This window comes from Eurypyga helias, unplaced genomic scaffold, assembly GCF_000690775.1.
Source record: "Eurypyga helias isolate BGI_N326 unplaced genomic scaffold, ASM69077v1 scaffold4560, whole genome shotgun sequence".
Lineage (NCBI taxonomy): Eukaryota > Metazoa > Chordata > Aves > Eurypygiformes > Eurypygidae > Eurypyga > Eurypyga helias.
The window spans coordinates 14515-36983 of record NW_010226107.1 but is presented as its reverse complement, the minus strand read 5'-3'; the positions used below and the strand labels follow the sequence as shown (position 1 = coordinate 36983).

General features: G+C 45.1%; 1 protein-coding gene and 1 pseudogene across 1 annotated transcript in view; one reads left to right on the top strand and one right to left on the bottom strand.

Moving 5' to 3' along the window:
* Positions 1–389: 389 nt before the first annotated feature.
* On the bottom strand, positions 390–2109 carry LOC104509557 (annotated as a pseudogene).
* A 1564-nt stretch (positions 2110–3673) lies between these two features.
* The window catches only part of LOC104505566 (scavenger receptor cysteine-rich type 1 protein M130-like), a 30647-nt gene continuing 11851 nt past the window's right edge, over positions 3674–22469 (top strand). The window contains exons 1-10 of the mRNA XM_010151527.1: positions 3674–3683; positions 3967–4113; positions 6103–6173; positions 9299–9416; positions 13042–13356; positions 14841–15065; positions 16752–17303; positions 18285–18596; positions 19037–19354; positions 20110–20424. Of these exons, the coding sequence (XP_010149829.1) occupies positions 3674–3683; positions 3967–4113; positions 6103–6173; positions 9299–9416; positions 13042–13356; positions 14841–15065; positions 16752–17303; positions 18285–18596; positions 19037–19354; positions 20110–20424 (2383 nt within the window). The remainder of the gene's footprint in view (positions 3684–3966; positions 4114–6102; positions 6174–9298; positions 9417–13041; positions 13357–14840; positions 15066–16751; positions 17304–18284; positions 18597–19036; positions 19355–20109; positions 20425–22469) is intronic.

The window sequence follows — 22469 nt, the reverse complement described above, 5'->3', positions numbered from 1 at the left end:
AGCACAACTGGGAAAACTAACAGACTCACCATCTCACTCATGAATGAGCCATCAAGAGAATTAGAAAAGCAGCTAGCAAAGAAGTTAGCAAAAGGAGTTAAAGAGCTAACAGAAGACTTAAGGAACCAGCAAAAGAGTATAATGACCCCTAAGCCCACTCCCCATTTAATTACCTAGCATGATATACTATGGAAATAAATACTCCTTCAGTCAGTTTGGGTTGGCTGTCTGAACTGTGTGTCCCCCACACACTGCTTGTAGGGAGAAAGTTGGGAACGCAGCTGCAGTTTCAGAAGCTGAGAAAGACCTTGAATTTGGTGCAAGCACTCCGCAGCACCAGCTAAGAAGACACATTATCAATACTTTTCTCAGGGAAGAGTTCCATAGGACTAGGGACTCAGTCTTTCATCTGCCAAAATGCACACTGTGTGAGAAGGAGATGGCATATGTTCATCTTCTAGAGCTTCTTATTCATAATAGTATGTCCACCATGAAATTAGGTCACATGTCCCATAATATCCTCTTTTCTGAGGAGATCTACAGAGTATGTTCTGCACCAGAGAACAAAATTATTCAAGTGTCCTCGCCCATGGAATTGACTCATATGCAGGCAGATAATGCTTGAATTTTCAGCAAGCTTTACAGACACAACACATTATGACAGATTCTATATGCTGATAAAATGTGCTTTTCTACTGACACTTCTGTAAAAAACTTTTGAAGACATTCATGAAATCAGGCTTTTACTTTGCAAAGCACTACCTTGACTTTGGTTTGATACATGATCTTCGTTTTTATCTCTTAAATCACTCTTCCGTTTTGAAGGACTAGACCCCATTTCACTGGTAGACTCATTCGAAGTCAAAGGTCTTTTAAGTAGTGGTCTCGACTGATCCACAATATTGTACAAATGAGACTGATTTTTCTTTTTTTCATTGATGTGACAGCACATCAAGATGGACTCTTCCACTGTAGTAAGAACTTCAGCGTTATATTGAGTGGCTAGCTTATGCTGAGTGATCTGTCTCTGATCAGCAAACAGTTTATCACAGTTCTCACAGTGACTTTTTGTCTTAAATATCTCTGCAACTTGGGAGATGCTCTTCTTTGACATTGCCATGGACCCAGAATTATGACAATGTGTTCTGAAATGTGCAGTTAATTCCATATGCGAGCGCAGTATCTGGTAGCAGGATATACACATCACTTGGAAGGGTATCTCTTTGCATAGAGATATCAGAATGTTCTTTGCATAGGATGGAAAAGGTAATGGAAGTCCAGCCTTCATTTCATCACTCAATTTAGAAACCGGGAGGAAGTGGTTCTTTCCTGACATACACTACAAGCATTCATCTCTCGGTGAAAAGGAGGAAATAGTTTGGGCATGCAAAACGTGGAATATGCTGCAGAAGGAGATCTTTGTTATGTCCATCGTTTTCATTTAGCTTAGATAAAAAATGATCACACTGCTGGGAGGTTGAAAATGTTTCACAGCATATCACACAGGCGACTGCATTATTTGGGGCTCTGTGTGACTGTTGGGTCACAAAGAGAATGATCAAACCTTTGAAGGTGACCTAGGAGATGTCCTTTATCAAACTCTCTTGCAATGCATCACAGCACGAGATATGGGACTGCTGTTGACTTGCATCTGACCTGCCCTCTTGTAAACACCCTTTTTTCCACTCTTAACAGTGCCTGGTTTGAGACCTGGTGTTTTTAACCACTGGTCCACACATATCTTGCAGCCTCTGTGTCACTGTGTTCCCAACTAAATTCTAGTTCATGCAGCCCATGAGCATATTGGGAATCAATTTTCTCCTTAAAGGCTTTGCTTTTCTCTTCTTTTTGCTGCTTCTCTACTTCTACATGGTGTGCCAGACAATCCAAAGTTGACACAACTTCTTTCTGATAGTCGATGTAATCTTTATGCTTAATATTTTCATGAACAAAAGAACCGCTGTTAGATTCTTCGTCCTCACTACTGTCAAGATCCATGCATTCAACTACAGGTCTCAAAGGTCCTTCTTCAATGAACTCAACCTCATCTTCACTTTCAGAATCTGGCGATTTACTCTCATAGATGTTGATAGAGCTGTGAGACTCCATGATGTTTCCTCATCCACAGAGACACCACAGCCCCACAACTCACGGCCCCCAGGCCACCCTGCCACCACAGCTTGGAGGGGCTGGTGGCTGAGGAAGCAGCGGTTGAAGCAACGGCAGCCTCACCAGGCATCTTGTCCTCGCTTGGCCACCCCACGGGGGCCCACCAAAGGCACTCAATCGCTCTCCCTCAGCTAAGCAGAGAGACGAAGTACAATGAAAGGCTCATCGGTTGAGATAAGGACAGGGAGATCACTCAGCAATTACTAGCACAGGCAAAACAGACACAACTTGAAGAAACTAGTTTAATGTATTATCGATGACAGTCAAAGTAGGATAATGAGAAAATAAAAACTAAATCTTAAAACACCTTTCCTCGCCTCCTCCCTTTTTTCCTGAGCTTAACTTTACTCTGAAGCTCTCTACCTCCTCCCCACCAGCATCACAAAGGTATGGGGAATGGGGGTTGTGGTCAATCCATCACACATTATCTCTGCTGCTCCTTCCACCTCATGGGGGAAGACTCCTCACACTCTTCTCTTCACCCCACCTGGAGTACTGCGTCCAACTGTGGAGCCCTCAATATCTGAAGGATATTGACCACTTGGTCAATAGTCCAGAAGATGGCCACAAAGATGATCAGAGGGCTGGAGCACCTCTCCTATGACGAAAGGCTGCAAGAATTGGGCTTGTTCAGCCTGGAGAAGAGGAGGCTCCGAGGAGACCTTATTGCAGCTTTCCAGTATCTGAAGGGGTCCTACAAGGGTGCTGGGAGAGGACTTTTTACAAGAGCCTGTAGTGATAGGACAAGGGGTAACGGGTATAAATCGAAAACAGGGAGATTTAGATTAGATATCAGGAAGAAATTCTTCACAGAGAGGGTGGTGAGGCACTGGGACAGGTTGCCCAGAGATGTTGTGGATGCCCCCTCCCTGGAAGTGTCCAAGGCCAGGCTGGATGAGGCTGTGAGCAACCTGGTCTAGTGGAAGGGGTCCCTGCCCATGGCAGGGGGGTTGGAACTAGATGATCTTTCAAGTCCCTTCCAACCCTAACCATTCTATGATTCTATGCTTCTATGATTCTCCTGCTCCAGCATTGGGTCGCTCCCACAGCAGACAGTCCTCCATGAACTTCTCCAATGCAAGCCCTTCCCAGGAGCAACAGTTCATGAGCTGCTCCAATGTGAGTCCCTTCCACGGGGTGCAGTCTTTCAGGAACAACTGCTCCAGCACGGGTTGATGCAGGCAAGAATTATGGCAACCATGCCTTTTTTTTTTCTGATGTCCCCACTTACCTTCCAGATACCATTGTCCTAAGCCACTGCCTGGAGGAGCAGTTCTTCTCTGACACCATTGCAAACCATCAAATGTGTGGATGTCAGTGAGGCAGCTGACATGATTCCAGGTGCTGCAAGAGAGACCGGGCCCTTTGCATGGAGATGATGCCTGTCTCTGCTCCCTTGTCACCACATGCTGCCACCCGTTTGCCTTGAGCCACCCTCAGACTACCCTTTGGCTATGGCAAGGCTGACAAGATCCAAGTGCTCCTCTGCAGCAATAGTTAGGAAATGGCGAATGGTAGGCCTAGGACCTCTCATGTGATTTTGAAGCAAAGTTCCTCTTCTGAATTTCTGCTGAGGCTTCTACTGGGTCTGCTGTGTGAAAGGCTCAGGAAGGTCTAGTACTGATGTGTCTAGAGCTGGGCAAGATGATGACATGTCTGTTGCTCCCTCACTACCAAAGATTCTGTCAATAGGAGTCTCAGAAATGGGATACATCAACATCCCTGTTTTAGCCCTCCTGAAAATCCCTGAGGGAGAGCTTTAAGCAGTTTGTGACAGAAGGGCTTCTTGGTATGCAGAAATCAAACCTGACAGCGGTGAAGATGGAGACACCAAGCTTCTTGTGACCTGCAGACATGCAGATGTCCTGGATCTCCCATCCCCACAGATTCTCTGTGTCTACCTGCTGGAGAGTAGTACCACAGCCCTGTGCCAGTACAGCAAAGGTACCCATTCCCATTATCTCCCATCCCTCTAACTAGGACTTTTCTCTGCTTCACCTTTGTTCCTCAGAAGATGGCCTTTAACAAATGTTTTACATATTTCTTTATTCATCCTCTAAAAGGGGCTGTACTGCCTCCTTTGTGGCTTACCCTGCATCAATGTGCATGCCTGGAATCCTGCAAAGGCTCCTGTGTAGTCCAGGTGATCCAACACAGAGCTTGCTAATGGGTCGTCTTAGGCATCTCCACTACAGCTGTTTCCTAGGAGTTCTCCCACTAGACAGGTCTGTACTGCCAAGTCTTAAAAACTCCTTTAAAAAGACAGTTTTTTACAGACTACAATGAAGGACTTTTCTTGCTGACTTTTTCTTCTAAATGCCTCATATTCATGTGCATGGGGAGGGATCCCCCATGCTGCCGTGGGGGTGAATCCTGGCAGGTGGCAAGATCAGGGAGCTGTTCAGCTGCAGGAGAGAGAGATGGGAGGGAGCCTGTGGGTAACCCTACAATGCACAGTAAGCAAGCAAACGCAAGCACTTAACCTCTGGCCATGGCTCAGGGGCTTGTTCAGTCTCCAGCTTTGCTTTGGCTCACTTCAACAGAAATATGATATAAAGGGAATTAATCCTGTGCAGTGTGGGTGCAAGTCAGTCTGTGCCATTTGACACCGGACACAGGAATCAGTCTCTGACCAACTTTTACTTAGCACTGTAGACAGTATTTGTGCTGATGGCTTCAAAAATGAGACGAACCTCTAACCACATCCTTCGTTGTTTGCTCCAGGACATGAAAGCTATGTTTCCATAGTACTTGCTCTCTTAGGTGAGTCTGTGTGAAAGCAGTCCCTATACACCTCTCAGCTGTGGGGTCCTACCACATGAGTTTTCCAACTACTCTCACTGCATAACCCAAGGCTGGTACCCAGGCAGCCTATTTCAAAACCATGCTGCAAAAACTTTCTTATTCATGTCAGTTTCCTATGCTACATTTCTTTGCAAATACAGAGGAACATCAGAAGAGAAGACATCTCATCCCTCCTACTAATCTTTCACTATACCTATGATACAAAGTGGACATTTCCTTATGGAAGTGTGGGCTATTTATTGGGCTGCTCCCACCACGTATGTCCATTTTGCTGGAAGATGAGTATCTGCTCTATATGGACAACATCTGAGAACAACAAAGCTTCACTCTGTGCTCCAGTCAGATTGGAGCCCTGCTCCATATTTACTTTTCTTCTTCCTTCCTTGCAAACTGGAAAACAATGGGATCTGCCCACTTCTTGTTTTTTGCTCATCCCAGTAAGGAGAACTGAATCAACACCAGATTTTTCTTGCAAAAGAATTGAGAAGTAATCCTTAGCCAGAAGGTACCCCTAGAGCTGACAACAGGAGCCCCTAGAAGAAAGTACTGCTTGGGAAGCAGTATGTCTTGAAGCACCTACTCTGTAAACACAGAAACAACCGTCAGCCAGTATCCTCAAACCCCATTTTCATTTCTGAGAAGAAATATACTTCATTTTGTTCTCAGAATCTGTAGTAAGGAAGTGCATCCTTCTGTCCAAGGGTGTGTGCGAAGCAGTGTCCCTGAAACTCCCTGTGTGATATGATTTTAGTTAGGAAGTCGTAAAGTTTGTTCTCAAGCCCACAAGACTGAGTCTTGTCCCCAGCGCACTTTGTTGCATGCCTCCAGACCATAAAGGTTGTTTTTTGTTCATCTTCCAGGGCTTTTTTGATGGGGAAGCAAATTCTGAAAGAACATTCAAAAGTGATACAAACCATCTGGAAGTCCCAGAAACTCATATGAAGTCAAAAAAAGAGCACTTAGAATTCAGCGATATATGTTCACGTTGGGAAAACAAAACCTAAAGCAAATATACTTCAGTATTTCATCATAAGCCTTGAAGTTATTCCTAGTCCTCCAGACCCACTTGGATGACCTGCTGTCAGGTGCTCTTTGAACTTTCCATTCCCCCTCTTTGCCCTGTTACAGATTTTTGCTGTCATGACAGACTCTTTGTGGACAAGAAGGCATCTATTTCTAAGGCCAACAGTGGAAATACAGTGTGGGAAGCATGAGAGGATACTTCTGGAAAGGTGGGGATGGACACCCAGGTGGATGAAACTGATGGCAGAACAATCTGTTCCAAACAGGTACTCAGTTTATGACAGGCAAACTCTGCTTTAAAGACAAATGCAAGATTGCTGTCAGCATCCCTATTTCCAGGAAAGAAGATGGAATCCTCAGTCTGTGACAGGCTTATAAGTGGCCAGGGAAAAAATGAAAGGAGACAGTTTGGCTGAGGAGGGGCAGGTGAGTTCCTCATAGAAGGGTTTCATCCATCTGAGGAAGGGGCAGAACTTCTGGATATATAGACCAAGATGTGTGTGCTTAGTGTAGACAGTGCTGGTTTTAATTCTGCTGTCTGAACATAGATGGTGTCCCAGAATGCCCCTCTATCCAGACAAATGATGCCAAAAGTAATGATGGGCTGTGCAATGATAACCAATGGCTTACTTTTTCATCTAGGAGCATTCTGTGTCTGAGTCTTGTGAGAAGATACCCTTAAGGTCCTTCACAAATCCTGCTACATAGATAAGGCTGGATGACAGACATGCTGTTATTGAACTTGTCCTTGAATTCTTGTCTTCTGTCCATTGTCTTCTGTCCATTTGACTGGAAGCATATCGTGGTGTTAGCAGACATATTCAGGACTTGTTAAAGACATCATGGGGACTGTGCTTTTTAGGTAAGGCCTCATGGCCACTGGGCACAGGGAATCCATTCTGCCAGCCTCAACTCATGTGAATACTGTGCCTGATGACATCCCTGTCTGCAATGTGAAGGAGACGAAAAGAGGACTACCAGCTTCACCCCAGCTGAGAGCTCTGGAGTTTTAACATCCATGGGCACTGGCATGTACCAGGTTACTTGGTCATAGTGGCCAGGAAGGAGACTCTGGTCATCAAGAGCCTGCATGCTGAGAAACAGATTTCACTCTTAGACTTCCTGGAGTGAGTTTAAAATGTCAATAAAAATTATGTTTATGGTCAATAACCAGCAAGGAAAAGAATGCTAAGTGAAAACACGGGATCTTGGTACAAGAACAGACATTATAACAGCTGGCTACCTTGTCTATCTCTCATTAACACATCTGTAGTGGTTTTTTCTCACCCTGACCAGATTTCCAATGGTGTGGCAGTGACTTTCTGTTCTTCAGAGGTCTGTATCAGGGAGTAGAAGCAGGCTGCTCTGCAAGGGAAGATTAGCCAGGAACTGAAGTTGACAGCAAGCCAGGCATGAGGCAGGATGCTCACCAAAGGGTACAGTCCCATAGTACCTGAACAAGAAGAACAAAATGGGTGACTGCAGCCTGGTTAAGTTAGCACTCCAGACAATCCAGACAAGACCACAGTAAGATGATGTGTCCAAGATGAAGCCATCAATTCAAGACAGCACATCAGTGTCAGTATCAGCGAAGTTCATGGCCAGACCCAAGTGTGGCTGCCATATAGCTCTAGCAGAGACCACAGGCAAATGTCTGTGCTCCTCAGCAACTCTTGAACAAAGAATGAGCAGTCTCTGGCCAGACTTATCTGCTCTTCCTCGTGCAGTTCTTGCCACAGCAGTCTGACGCAAACAAAGCCCAGTGAGAAGGGCAAGAGATTGCAGAGCTTGTTGGTGTACTAAGGACCTAACAGTTTGGACATTAATGATCTTGGGATTCTTCATAAACACCAGATAGATACCATGAGACAAAAATAGCATGTGTGTCAATGTCATAATGAGGATTATGTGTTTAAACTGTTGTAATTAGTTAGTGCTCTGCAACTTGTTCCATTTGCCAAGAATGAGTCAAGTAGCCACACTTTGATTAACAGCAGCTTTATTTCCCTAAATTAATCATTCTAGAGTGAATGAGAGTGGGCAGAACTACCAGCAATGGTCATGCATAACCTGAAACAAAAAGAAACTCAACAGAGGAAACAGGAAGTCCTGTAATTTGCATCCTATGGAAGATGGTCTTTCAAGAGCTTCTGCCCATATAGTTCTCAAGTTTTGACCGAATAAGGAAACCCCGAGCAGTGCTTGTCTCAAAGACAGAGCGGGTGTCATTTTTTATTCACAGAACTACCGCTTCTAAACACTACTTCTGTTGATTTTATAGTGAGGGTGCAATTTCTCCCAGGGAGATGGACGAGCTACAAATTTAGGGATTTTCTTTGCCTTTTTCTCTTCCAAAGTGGTTAATAAAATGACCAATGTTCCACATTTTCACATTGCTTTGTCATGTGAGAAACAGCCATTTTTCATACTGTTCTGCCTGTACCAGCGATGTTGGTGCCATAGAAAAGACAATACCAATGATGACATCAGAAGCGCAATCGTCTTTCATATAAGGTCACTGTCACAATTTTCAAATTTTATTGGAGGTTTTGGTTCTTTCAGGTTTGAGATCAATCTGTTGATAATGTCTAAAAAGGTGAACGATATTTCTATTGGTTCCTTTACGTAGTTCATGCTAGCATGTGAATCTATATATTTCCTCCTTTGTAGTCATTTGTGAGACACAGAGAAGCCCACGAAGAATTTGGTCTAGGCACTTTCTAACAGAGAGTGAAGTTTCATCTGTCTGCAATCCGGATGGCAGGAAAAGGACATCTCTCTATTCCAGTGTTTTGGCTGCTTCTCCTCTTCATTCAGGTCTCCATGGGTAAGTACATACTTTATTTCACAGAAGGCAGTGAGATGATAGGAAAAGAATGTAAATTCAATACCAATAGGTTGGTATTCCATCAGCCTGCAAGGCAAAGTGTCAAGAAGATGTTTAAATACATTTCTGTCCTTGATTCAGTCTCCTCGATGATCCTGAGAGAAAGAAAGGTAAACCATTCGTAAAAGTTTCGTATTTTACTCAGACATCAGTGACTGGCCATTCTCATAGGAATTCTGGTCGAAGTTTAGTAAACAGCCAAGCTGCAATGGAAACCAGTTGGGTATTCGTACTACTGTCTTACCTCCCTTGCTGAGCTCTGTGTAGATAGAATTAATAACTCCAGGGCTTCATTCAACACCAGTTAAAATGATGTTGCTGTGCTCTGTGTCCCCAGCGGAGTTTGGATGGGTATCATACCATCTTCCCAGTTGTTCCTGAAGTTTATCACTATTTGTCTCTCTGCCCTTCTAGAGCTATGTGTACATGTTTGAAGCTGATGGTGTGAGACAGATTTTGGAATCCTTGGTTTTGCCTCCGTACACATGGAGGTGGCACTGTGGGATTGTAACGGTGGTCACATCCCCATGTGGTGAGAACAAGACTTGACAGTTGAGACTTTGATGTAGCACGGCCCGAGCCTTAAAGGTTCTCACCAGTTGTGTGGGTGCAGTCACAATTCAAGTGGATGGGAAGAGGAGGCACAGGCTTTTCTGTGCAAAGGAGTGTGAAGAACACTATTAAACATTTGCATTTAGACATCTTGTAGCAATGTTTGAGTGTCGGCTGAGCAGTACTTTAGAAATGAGAGTGAGTTTTCTGCCCACTTATTTTTAATAACAGGGAATAGTAACAGAGTGACTGACGGGCAGATGCAGACAAGAGTAGCTTTACCCTGGCAGCATCAGCAGCAGCCCTTGACCCACTTCTCTGCCCTGGCAGTACGTGCACCCTCCACGCTGCCACAGCCCCCTGCTGTTCCCCAGGACGGGTGCACAAGCAGCGTGGGAGGCACAGCCCTCAGGGAGCGACCTTGCAACCTGCGACAGCAGCAGTGTGCTGAAAACCTCCGCTTCGGGTCCGGGCACAGGGATGCACGGCTCACTCCCAGACCTGCAGTGCAAGGTCTTCCTCTGAACCAAAACCTGGTGCCACCTTATGCAAGCAGAACCTCACGCTGTGACTGGTAGCACTGAATTCAGTGAAGGCACTTGTGGGACATGCTGTGGAGTGTGAGGAAGTACAAAAAAGTGAGAATGTAGGTATCATAAAAAACTCACAAAGGATTGATTACAGTAAATTATAGTTTTGATAAGGGAATATTTAAATCTGTTGATTGGGTTATGCCTACCTCTGCATCCAGCCTTGCATGATGTTACATTTTGAAAACATCAGATGTTGGTTTATCTAAAAATTCAGGTGCAGAGAGATCAATCAGTCAAATGAGGAGCTGTTTGGTTTACTCCTGGATATGGCTAATGGAAATAGCTTATCTGTTTCCTTTAACAATGTCTCATGAATTTAACTTTTCTTAGAAGTTATAGCTCTTTTAAGTGTTTATATATTTTTAGCTGAGAAAACTCTTTTTTTTAACTACGTTATTCAAATAAACTGTGGATTGTTGTCCAGAACACCTTTCAGAAGAGTCTTAAAAGACTTACTACAGAAAGATGATACTCCTTCTGAGACAATATGTTGCAAGTACAAAGGGATTTTGTAGTTATCAGAGGCTTGTTCTATGTATGTGAGAGACTTTCTTACTCAGGAAATTTGAGGAGAGAGGACAATTTGCAGTAAAAATATTTTTTTGTCAGTCACTTGAATAATCTTCCTTAAACTTTTTGTGTTTCCCAGTCTAAATGATAGGCAGGAAGTTTTGAGGAAGTTTAGCAGGGTTAGCAAAGAGGTAAAACCTTTGCCTATGTATGAGTTGATCATGTGTCAAAGCTATATTGTCTGTGTCTTTTGAAGCAGGGAAGATTCAGGCTACAGAACACATGGAGATGGAGGCAAAATTGCCTTTTAGTTGACTACTGCTAGCAGTTTACTCTGGAATGAAAAATTAAACAATGGTTAGTTACTGTAGGAAGTGGCTGCATTAGCATCAGTTCATGGGTTAAGACTGACATAATAGAGGAATTAGATTTGTTTTCAAATGCAAAGAAAAATAATATGTTCGTGTTTCTGTGCTGGATTCAGCCAGGAAAGGGTTAAATCTCTTTACCGTGGCTGCTAGAAATCTCAAATGACAGTAAGCAATGTGATATGCAGGAGCACCTCTCTCTTCTGAGGAAAAGAGAGAAAGTGTTCTTTTCCATAACAAATAGTTTTGAAAACTCTTACTGGAAAATCCAAGCTTCTTCATGCAATTTAATTATCTTCTATTGCTTATCAAGTGCCACCATTGATAAGAGATGATCTCTGAGAGGTGTCTTTCTGGACTATTTGAAGACATGCACACCGGAGCTGTTTCCTCTTCACATCACAGCGCAGAGCTGGGTCATAATGAGTACTCCATGTTTCTCTTGGTATCTGGCCAGATTCTGATACCTTCCTTTCTTCCAGTGCAGTCTTACTTGCTAAGAATCGTGGCTGTCTTAGCTCACTGTGTCACCTCTGGAGAGGTGACTCCTATGAGAGTTAGTATGGGGGTACAGCAAGGGCCAGCTGCCCCAGGGCAGGGGCCTCACCAGCCAGGGTCCAGCCCCACAGTTCCCAAGAAAGGCAAGCAGGGCAGACCTAGGGGAGGTAGTTGGGTTCAAGTCTTGTTACAAACTGGCCTCATATCGTCAGGCAAGCTCATGGTGATGAAACAGGTCCAAGGTCAAGGTGAGAACTCAGTCTGTGGCTCAGAGTGCAAATCAACAGGTCCCATGGCCGGACACAGCTGTCAAGGCCTTTGTGAATCACAAAGCATGGGCAATTACTCTGCATTTCCCAGCTCTGATAGATCATAAGAAGAAAAAACTCACCTCTCATTAGAAATAACGTGCATTTTAGCAGTGCAGTTAGCTCAAACTTGCAAATACAGACACAATTCCCTGCAAAAAACTTTAAGTTGGACTATTTGGAAAGATTAACTGACTAAGTCTGATTTAAGTGTAAATTAAGAGTAATAGTAATCCCATTAACCATCTGCAACAGATAATTGCGATTATCATATAGAATGGTTTGGGTTGGAATGGACCTTAAAGATCATCTAGTTCCAACCCCACTGCCATGGGCAGGGACACCTTCCACTAGACCAGGTTGCTCCAAGCCTCATCCAGCCTGGCCTTGGACACTTCCAGGGATGGGGCATCCACAGCTTCTCTGAGCAACCTGTTCTAGTGCCTCACTACCCTTCAATTCAATTCTTCAATTCGTGAAGAATTTCTGTGTCTTTCAGTTTAAAACCACTAGCCCTTCTCCTATTACTACATGGCCTTGTAAGAAGTCCCTCGCCAGCTTTCTTGTAGATCCCCTTTAGGCACTGGAAGGCTACTTCAAGATCACCCTGGAGCCTTCTATTCTCCAGGCTGAACAATTCAACCCTCTCAGCCTGTCCGTGTGTTGGGGGCTCCAGAGCTGAATGCAGTACTCCAGGTAGGGTCTCACAACAGCAGAGTACAGGGGGAGAATCACCTCCTTTGACTTTGCCAGTGAACATTGCTGGCTCATGTTGAGCTTCTTGTCAACCAAAGCCACCAAGCGCTCCTCAGGGCTCCTCTCAATTTGTTCTCTGCCCAGCCTGCATTTGAGCTTGGGATTGCCCCGACCCAGGTGCAGGACCTTGCACTTGACCTTGTTGAACTCCATGAGGTTGGCATGGTCCCACCTCTCCAGCCTGTCCAGGTCCCTCTGGATGCCATCCCTTCCCTCCAGCGTGTGAACCACGCCACACAGCTTGGTGTCATCAGCAAACTTGCTGAGGGCGCACTCAATCCCACTGTCTGTGTTCCGACAAAGATGTTGAACAGCAACAGTCACAGTACTGACCTCCAAGTATGCCACTCGTCAATGGTTCCCACTCAGACATTGAGCCATTGACCACAACTCTTTCAGTGCAACCATTCAGCCAATTCCTTATCCACTGAGTGATACATCCAGCAAACCCATGTCTCGCCAATTTAGAGACAAGGATGTCATGTGGGACAGTGTATTTAAATGCTTTGCATTTATTTCCAGTGATTATGCACTGTCCTTTCCATAACCTTGCTCTGTCTCTCTCTATGAAGGTGCTGATGAATTGCGGCTGTCAAATGGAACTGGCCCCTGCTCAGGGAGAGTGGAAGTAAAACATGAGGAGCAGTGGGGAACTGTGTGTGACGGTGACTGGACCATAGAAGATGCTGAGGTTGTTTGTAGGCAACTACGATGCGGATCTGCTGTTCACGCCCTTAATCGAGCTCCTTTTGGAGAAGGATCTGGACCAACATGGTTGTATCGAGTTGATTGCCGTGGTGGTGAATCCGTTCTCTGGAACTGCTCACATACAGGATGGGGTGCTTTTACTTGCCCTCATTACTTTGATACCGGAGTGATCTGCTCAGGTAAGAATATAACCTTCTATAATAGAAAAATTCTCTGAGGCTGTGATCAAATTTTGTCCTATCCACGTACTTTACTTAAGGTAACACTTTCTCCATGACCTCCGCTCAGCCACAGCAAGTTGAACCAGCATTAATTCTTCTGCCTACTACAAGCGTATGTCTCCTTTTCCTGGGCACAGCAATGACATAGAACAGAGCTAGACATAGGAAATGACACAGAGCAGAAAAAGGAACACTATTTGTTTCCACCACAGCACTCCCAGGCAACGGGAGAGCAGTACTAAACTTGTCTTTGACTAGGAATGGGGGTTAAAAAATCAGGTGTAGATGAAAAAGCAATAAAATCCGGTATTAAGCCATACAACAGCCCTTCTTCTCTAGATCTTCATGTAAGCTAAGACAGGCCATTCTGCAATGGTATATACAATATCTGTTTGTCTACCTTCCCTTGCAAGATGTGCTTGATTTTGCTCTTTGGATAAAGTACCACTGCAAGAGGTTTTTCCTTCACAGCTTCAGGACTTTACATTTGTCCTTTTTGATTTTTATAAGGTTCCTGTCAGCCCATTAATCCAGCCTGTCTAGGTCCCTCTGAATGGCAGGTCTGCCCTTGGAGTTATCTCCCCCCTACATGCTCCCCAAATTGATGAGCGCACTCCTACAGGTTGTCGGTGAAGATGCTGAACAGAAGAAAGACGCAACAAGTGGTATTCCACTTGCTGACAGCCTACAGGTAGAGTGCAACACACTAATCGCTACTCTCTGAGCCTTACCATCCCATCAGCTTTTTAATGACGTAGCTGTCCATCCACCCAGACTGTAGCATCCTAGTTCAGACACAAGCATGTTGTGCAAGACTGTCAAATGCCTTGCTAAATGGGAGGTAAATGACACACACTGGTCTCCCCTCATCCTCAAATCCAGTCATTTTTACCTAAGTAATAAGATCACACAGACATGATTTACCATGGTGACCCTTCCCTTCTTGTGCCCAGAAATGTGTTCCAGGAAGACTCACTCTACAGTTTGCCCACGTACCAAAGTGAGGCTGACCAGTCTGTAATCTCCAGTCTTTTCAGCCTTTTCTGAAGATGGGTGCAACATTTCCCGTTTCCTCTTTCTGGGGCGCTTTAGCTTCCTGTTCATTTGAATAATGAGGTCTCAAGGACACACACTAGTAAATGACTATTTATTTCTTCATTTATTTGGGGACTGCTACTTCTCAAGCGTTTGGCAAATGTACAAAACTTCCCTCCTTCTATAGCTTCCCAAGGATTCAGTATTTTAACATACTAAGAAATAAACATTCCCACAAACCATTTACTCTCTTGTCAGTGGTGTAATAAATTGCCACAATGTTAATTTAAAAGTGTCAGTGGTGCTCAGAGAAGTGACATGTGTCTTTCCTATGAAGGTGTGGGATTTCTGAAATTAGGCCAGTACAACCAATCCTTGATGCTGGATTTCTTGGGGTTTTTTTCCAGGTTTCTCTGGGCTGCGTCTGACTGGAGGGGTCACTGCGTGCTCAGGACAACTGAAAGTAAAGCAGGAAGAAACCTGGGCTACGGTCTGTTTTTCACACATTGATTTCAAAACTGCCTCTGTTATATGTAATGAGTTAGAGTGTGGCCAGGCTGTGGATATCTTGAGAGGAACTCATTTTGGAGACCAACATGAGCTGATCTGGCAAGAAGAGTTTCACTGTGCAGGTAATGAGACTCACCTCGCACACTGTCCCAGGATGCTGCACCACACTAAGATGTGCTCTCATGATGCCACTGTTGTATGTTCAGGTGAGACTTGGACGTAGTTTACATGTGTCCTACACGTCTTCTTTCTGTCAACTCATAGTTCAGAACCTCTGCATATATATGTCTGTGCTCCTCAGGTTCTTCAGTGGTTCCCCTATCACACTTGGAGCCATCCAGGGAAAATCAGGAAGTAATAGAGAGCAGCCACACAATCTCTCATTCTCTATACTGAACATCTGCATTTAACATGGGCTGGTCTAACCACTTCACTTCTGCACAAGGGATGCAGATCCCAAAAGGGCTGTAATTTCTCCCATGCTGCTAGAGGTGTGCACTCAATTCCTTCCATGAACAGAAGTGCCACAGAACAGTGCTGAGAATTCCTTCCATGTCTTTCTCATATACGTATAAGGAGAGATGGCCAGAGCAGACAAGGAGGAACATGAAGAAAACAATTTATTTTCTGTGCTGCAAGCATGTGTGCTACTCCCTGGCACTTCAGTTAATTAGAAAACTGGGAGAGTACTGTACCTCTAAAAGATCAAAGGAGGCACAAGTTACAAATTTAAGTTATTAAAAAAAAAAGTTGTCAGAGGCCTGGATTACTTTAGTTGTGACTGCCAGGTAACATTATTTAAGAACTCCATATAGTCATACATGCTAGGGGCTCTAAATACAGTTAACTTATTGTCACCCACTATGAAACTGATGGTTAGACCTAGCAAACACAATTTTTTTCCTGAGGGCACAATCAAAAGCGGTAAACTGAACATGGAGCAGAGCTGCTGGCAAGACCCTGTCACAAAACAAGCCTGGAAAGGACTGCAGTTCATGCCCGTTTCCCAGACAAATAGCTGCAGTCTGTGTCAAGACTGCCTTGGACACTGTCCCACTTGCCATGCTGATCTGCAGCGCTGGCTGGGGACCTGTGGCAGCCAAACATCCCAGTTTCAGTAACTGACAGGTCTTGGGTCCTGCTTCCATTTTGCAGGAGTCACAGGGCAGACATCAAGCCACAAAACGGGGAGTATGATGCAAGGGGCAGGCAAGGGTAAGAAGTAAAAGTGTGAGAAGACAGAAGGACTCCATGGGACTGGCAGTAGGACAGCAGAGTACTACCCATGCAACACTTCAGTTATTGCAAATACACTGATGGGCACAGCCCATTGTGTTCAGAGCTGTATGCTGTAGCACGGATGAAAGTAGAGGATTGCACACTGCAGTTACTGATCGCCTGGCAATGTGAAATGACCAGCTACTAGCTACTAGGAGAGGGAGTGCTACTGGTAGCTCCTACTCTTTCTCACATGCTCCAAATGCAAGGCAATGCTGAAACCGCCTCTGCAAGAAATCATGTTGCAGTGTAGCAGAAGTAATGGGGAGAGGGGAAGGGGGGGAAGCGAGAGCAGATCAGAGGAGAGACTGGACTTAAAGAGTGACTTTTGGTCATGCAGTGACTACAACATGGAAAATAACAACTTTTTTTCAGAGCTGGCTTATAAGCATCCTGGTCTAACATGCTTCCCAGTAACCTGATAAATAGTGAATGCTAGTTCCTTGCAGCTACATCTCTCTTACAGTTTCCAGTGAAATAGAATACACACACAAAAAAGTACCTGCTAAGTTCCTTTATTCTTCCTGCAGGCTATGGTGGGTACAGGCTGGCAAATGGCAGTACCACATGTTCAGGGAGAGTGGAGCTTCTCCATGGAGGCACCTGGGGAACCCTGTGTGACTACCACTGGAATTTACCAGCTGCCAATTCCCTCTGCCAGCAGCTGGACTGTGGAGTTGCCCTACTGATACCAGATGGACAGTCCTTCGGGAAAGGAAATGGATCTGCCTGGAATGGCACATTCAGCTGCAAGAGTAATGGCTCACACCTGAGAGACTGTCCTGTGGGTGTGCTAGGTCATGAAGAATGCCCTGCTGGAAAAGATGCTCGTGTGGTATGTTCAGGTGAGCAGCAGAAAGTTCTAAGAGAAGAACTGAAAAACTCCTACTTTGAGGAAAAACAAAGATCTAAAATTCAGAGGGTGCCTGTGGAGCCAAGCTCTGACTTTTGTCTGCTGCTACAGGCAGGAGTTGAGGCTGCACCTCACCTGCGCTGCAAGGCTGCTGTCTGTGAAACAGTCCTAGTGTCAGGGAACACAAGAACAGGGCTCTTCACAAGGGAGGATGAAGTCGAGGCAGAGGGTGAGGACAACACAGGCAGTGTCCTTACCCACTAAGACACAACCCGAAGTGTTTGCACAGAAGACAGAGGAAGGTACTGATAACAAGGTCTATGGACAGTTGCAGACAAGGCCAAGCAATCAATCGGACGTAGGGTCTGATCAGAGAGTACAGTCAGGAGCAGCAGGAGACAAGACTGGAAACAGTTACACCAGTCACATGTTCAGGCAAGGGCAGAAGGCCCAGTTCAGGTTTAAGTGAGGCCTCGGACCAGTAGCCGAAGGGTGCGTATCTGGAGAACCGAGGTCGGGCTGGTCAGAACAATTGACGTCTTTTGGTTTAGCCAGAGCACTGAACCCAGTGTCCTGCATCCAGAAGTTGCCAAGGCAACCAGATCCTGATTTCTAGTCATTCTTCTCAGTAAAATAGGGCGGACTGAGCTCTAGTTATGAGTATGGAAGTTCCAGTGGCCCAGTGGAGTCATATGAAAGGCTGCAAGAATTGGGCTTGTTCAGCCTGGAGAAGAGGAGGCTCCGAGGAGACCTCATTGCAGCCTTCCAGTACCTGAAGGGGCTACAAGGGTGCTGGGAGACTTTTTACAAGGGCCTGTAGTGACAGGACAAGGGGTAATGGGTATAAATTGAAAACGGGGAGGTTTAGATTGGATATCAGGAAGAAGTTCTTCATGGAGAGGGTGGTGAGGTACTGGAACAGGTTGCCCAGAGAAGCTGTGGATGCCCATCCCTGGAAGTGTCCAAGGCCAGGCTGGATGAGGCTTGAAGCAACCTGGTCTAGTGGAAGGGGTCCCCGCCCATGGCAGGGGGGGTGGAACTAGATGATCTTTAAGGGCCCTTCCAACCCCAACCATTCTATGATCTATGATTCTATGATTTTTACTATTGAATGCTAAGGAAAACTCACTCCTATTTCCCAGTCACATTCAGGTCATGTCCATGAGCAGACGAACGTGACGTCTCAGTACCCACTTTCTCTTATATTCAGGGTGCCCAGGGGGCAGGTTGGTGAATGGCACCACATGCTCTGGCAGAGTGGAGATCCGCCATGGAGACACATGGGGAAGCCTCTGCCACTCCCACTGGAATTTGCAAGCTGCCAGTGTTTTCTGTCATCAGCTGAACTGCGGCTACGCAAAGTCAATCCAGACAGGAGACCATTTTGTGGATGGTAATGGGCCTGTATGGAGAGATGCTTTTCACTGTGAAGGGACAGAGTCCTGCCTGTGGGACTGTGCTCAAGTGACTTTGGGCAATCCAACCTGTTCAGCCAGAGAAGCAGCCACTGTTATTTGTTCAGGTAAGTCAGGAGTGGCCTTTTATGAGTATGCAACTTCAGACCAAAGCAGCGTTGGCAATCTCACTCTGACAAGCAAGTTTGGTAGGTCAGCCCTTCTTTAATGCCCATCCCCTTCCTTTCCTTTCCCTCATCCCTCTAATCTTGGTTTCAGCATAGAAACCTCATTTATTGGAGGGATTCACTTTGTTTAGATGTGCTTGACTCCCCACAGTATATAGTCTTTGAGCTGTGAAAGTCTTTCACACTTCCCCTTGCAGACTTCCCCTTGCAGACCTCCGTATGTGTGAAAGTAAGCAAAGCCTCAGCAGAGGCTCTTTCCTTAACCAGTAGTGACAATTCTTTTTTTCTTTTTTGCAACACAGCAATTTGTCTTCCCTCTCTCTCCTGCAGTTAGAGCAGTGGATATTATTTAATACATTCTCCAACTCTCTTGAACCCAGGTCTTGTTGAATCACTCAGACTCTTAGGTGGCGAGAGCCGCTGTGATGGGCGAGTTGAGATCTCACTCCATGGCATGTGGAGCAGAGTCCTGGATGATGACTGGGACATTAAAGATGCTCACGTTGTATGCAGACAGCTCCAGTGTGGAATTGCCAAGAAAGCCTATTACCTTCCAAGGTCTGAGCGAGGTATGGGTCTTATTGGCTTAAGAAGTGTCCAGTGTGCTGGAAATGAGACTCAGCTGATGCTCTGTAAGACCTCCCATTCTCAGACAGCGGAAACAAGAGTTGCTGAAGACGTTGGTGTGGTTTGCTCAGGTGAGTTACTGTGCACAAGGTACAGAATGCTTCCTAGGGTTGCCTGCAGTCCACCTTGTGATGTTGTCTCACCAGGTCTTAAATAGGCGTGGGTCGGAGCTTGTGATACTCGCTTGCTTGTATACTCACTTGCTTGCATACGCTAATGGACAAAAGATAGTTAAGGAAGCAAGTGTATTTTACATAATGCTTTCTTCATCTGAATTTCTTACAGAATTTATCTTACAGAATGGAAGACAAATAATAGAATACAGAAGCCATAAGAACACTAATTTGGCCATGCATTCTGACTGTCCCTTGGGAATTAAATAAGTTTTATTTTGTGACATTTATATATTTATAGATTCCTGCAGCCTTTCTAAAGTAAATTAGAACTGTTTCCACTCTTCTCTTATTCTGTAATGCATCTGTAGCAGAAACTGATTCTGTATCTGTCTAACTGTAAGAGTTTAGATAGAAAACAGTTTCACTGGCTTTCTGACATGAGGTGAACTCTGCATATACATACTATGACTAGACACCCTTTCTTGTTTGCAACATCTCACAGTAATTATTCAAACATTTACCTGATGCAGGAGCAGGCCTTTCCCTTTATGTTGTTTTAGCATTATAGGGCTTTTGCCCAAGAAACCATAACAGGAGAGCTGGACTATAACAGGCACTTGATGCCTTAAAAGTGCTTTAACACAAGCCATTACACTTACCTGTGCACAATCATTATGTTGCATGTTGACAGCTGTGTTTTCCTCCCACAGGTAGCAGACACATCAGGCTGGTGAATGGAACAAAGCGCTGTGCTGGGAGAGTAGAGCTTTATCATGATGGCATCTGGGGCACCATCTGTGATGATAACTGGGATCTATCAGATGCTAATGTTGTTTGCAAACAGCTGGGATGTGGACATGCCATCAAGGCACTTCTCTCCGCTCATTATGGTGAAGGCTCGGGACAGATCTGGCTGGATGATGTGAACTGCACTGGGGCTGAATCTGATCTCTGGACATGTCCCTCTAGGACATGGGGCCAGCACAACTGCCAACACAAAGAGGATGCTGGAGTCCTGTGCTCAGGTGTGTTTGGAAAATCCTTTTTCTGAGTCTGTGGGTTGAGAAGGGAGGGTTACATGAAGAAGCAGAGAATAGTGGAGACTTGCTTGGACACTCTCTTGCTGTCTTGACTACAAGCATGGTTAGCACATCCCTTTGGTCCCAGCGAGATGCAAAGTGTCTACAGAAGTCCTTATTTTGTGTTAATACACACACTCACATAAAGTGTGTGGTGGGGTGGGATATTTGGGGGGTAAATTGGAGGGTTTTCATAAAGATTTCTACAGCAAGGGGCTGTGGGTGTTCCTTGTGCAGGAGGAGGTCATCAGCTGTCATGTGCCTCTTACAGTCAGTTACAACTGGCTCTGAAACCAATGGAAACAACCCACTGTGCACCAAAGCATCAACTAATCAGAGGAGCATATTGCGGCTCTGCTTAAGCATATTTGAGACAGTGGCAGTGACAGCTGCAAGAGAGAGGAGAAATGAAGGAGATGTGGAAAAAACACTACTGGGGACACGGTTGGAGACACCATGTCTCCATTCCATGGAGACCAATGAACACCATGTTTCAGTTCCAGAGGAGGTATGCCTCTGAGAGGGCTGTGGCCTGTGGATAAGCCACACTGGAACAGATATACTTCTGAAGGCACTGCAGATTGTGGAGGACCCACACTGGAGCAGGTACTTCAGGGACTGCAGCCTTTGGTGAGCTCACAATGGACCAAATACAACACCTGAAGGGACTGCAGCCTGTGGAGCATCCATGCTGGAGCAGAGGAAATTAATCATGCTGATCCTAGAAAGAAAATACCCCTCTGAAAGGACTGGGAAGAAGGGGATAATCAACAGCAGTTTCCTGGACTGCTGGAGTGTGGTTACAGGCAAAGGGAGAGGGACACTGAAAAGTTTGTGCTCACTAACGTTAGGGTTGAAATCTCGAACGGCTAGGCATAGTTACTAATGTCTACTTGGTACCACCTGGTAGGATGCCCTGTTGATCAAGGGGTGACATCCCTTCCGGAGTGAGGAAGCCAGGAGTGCAAGCTTAGCAATGTGGATGAGAATTATACCAGAGATCCAATAGTATGCTTAGCCTCAGGAAAACATGAAGAGACAATGAGAATTCTGCATGTGCCCCTCTTACACACTGAGACTTAAGGATGTATCTGAAAGGAAAAGGAGACAATGTAAGAGACGGGGAGGAAAAGCCCTTCATAGACCTAGAACTGTGAGCACAGGAGGGGGTGAGAGCTTATTTAAACCATTCCTTTCTGCTACTCCCACTTCTGGACCACTGTCTGACAACTGATTTTAAATTACTGCATCAGGGGGGTTGTCCACTGGCCTGGCAGTGGATGAAGTTAACCAAAGTTAAAAGACTGTCCAGATAAGGCAGCCAGGCACCTTGCCTCAACAAAATTGTGCGCTAGTCAATACCTGATAATAACGGTGCTCAGTGCAACTTCTTGTCCCCTCTGTGTAGCAGTGATAAACAAATAGTTCTGGGAGTAAAGAGAGGAGAAAGATGAAATGCTCTTCTCCTAGGTCATTTGCTAGTGAAAACTGATGGTTTAAAATAGATATCAGAGCTCTGCATGCAGTCACACCCCCATTAGCTGTTACAGTTCCAGACAAGTTGCAGCACTTGTACAAGCTACAAGCTAAAGAATATACCGAGTAGGCTATAACTGATATTGCTTTCTTTGTTATTTTAATTACACTGGCCAAAGAAGTAAGACCTCAGTTTGCCTTCACCTGGAGTGGGTGCAGTACATCTGGTACCAGCTGTCTCAAGGGTGGAAACACAGCCCTTGCTATCTGCCATGGCATCATCCACCAAAATTTAAAACAACAGAATTCCAAAGTACTTTCCTTTACCTGATAATGCATTGATTGGAGGAACAACTCCGAAAGTACCAAGTAAAGGACTTGAGGTAATTATTACTTTTCTCAGTGCTGTATTTTGCATTAAACACTCCGAAGTAAAAAGGTCCCCTGGAGATATACAGGTTTTAGGCCTGCAAAATGCATGCAGATACATGGCAGATCACCAAATTGCTTGGATA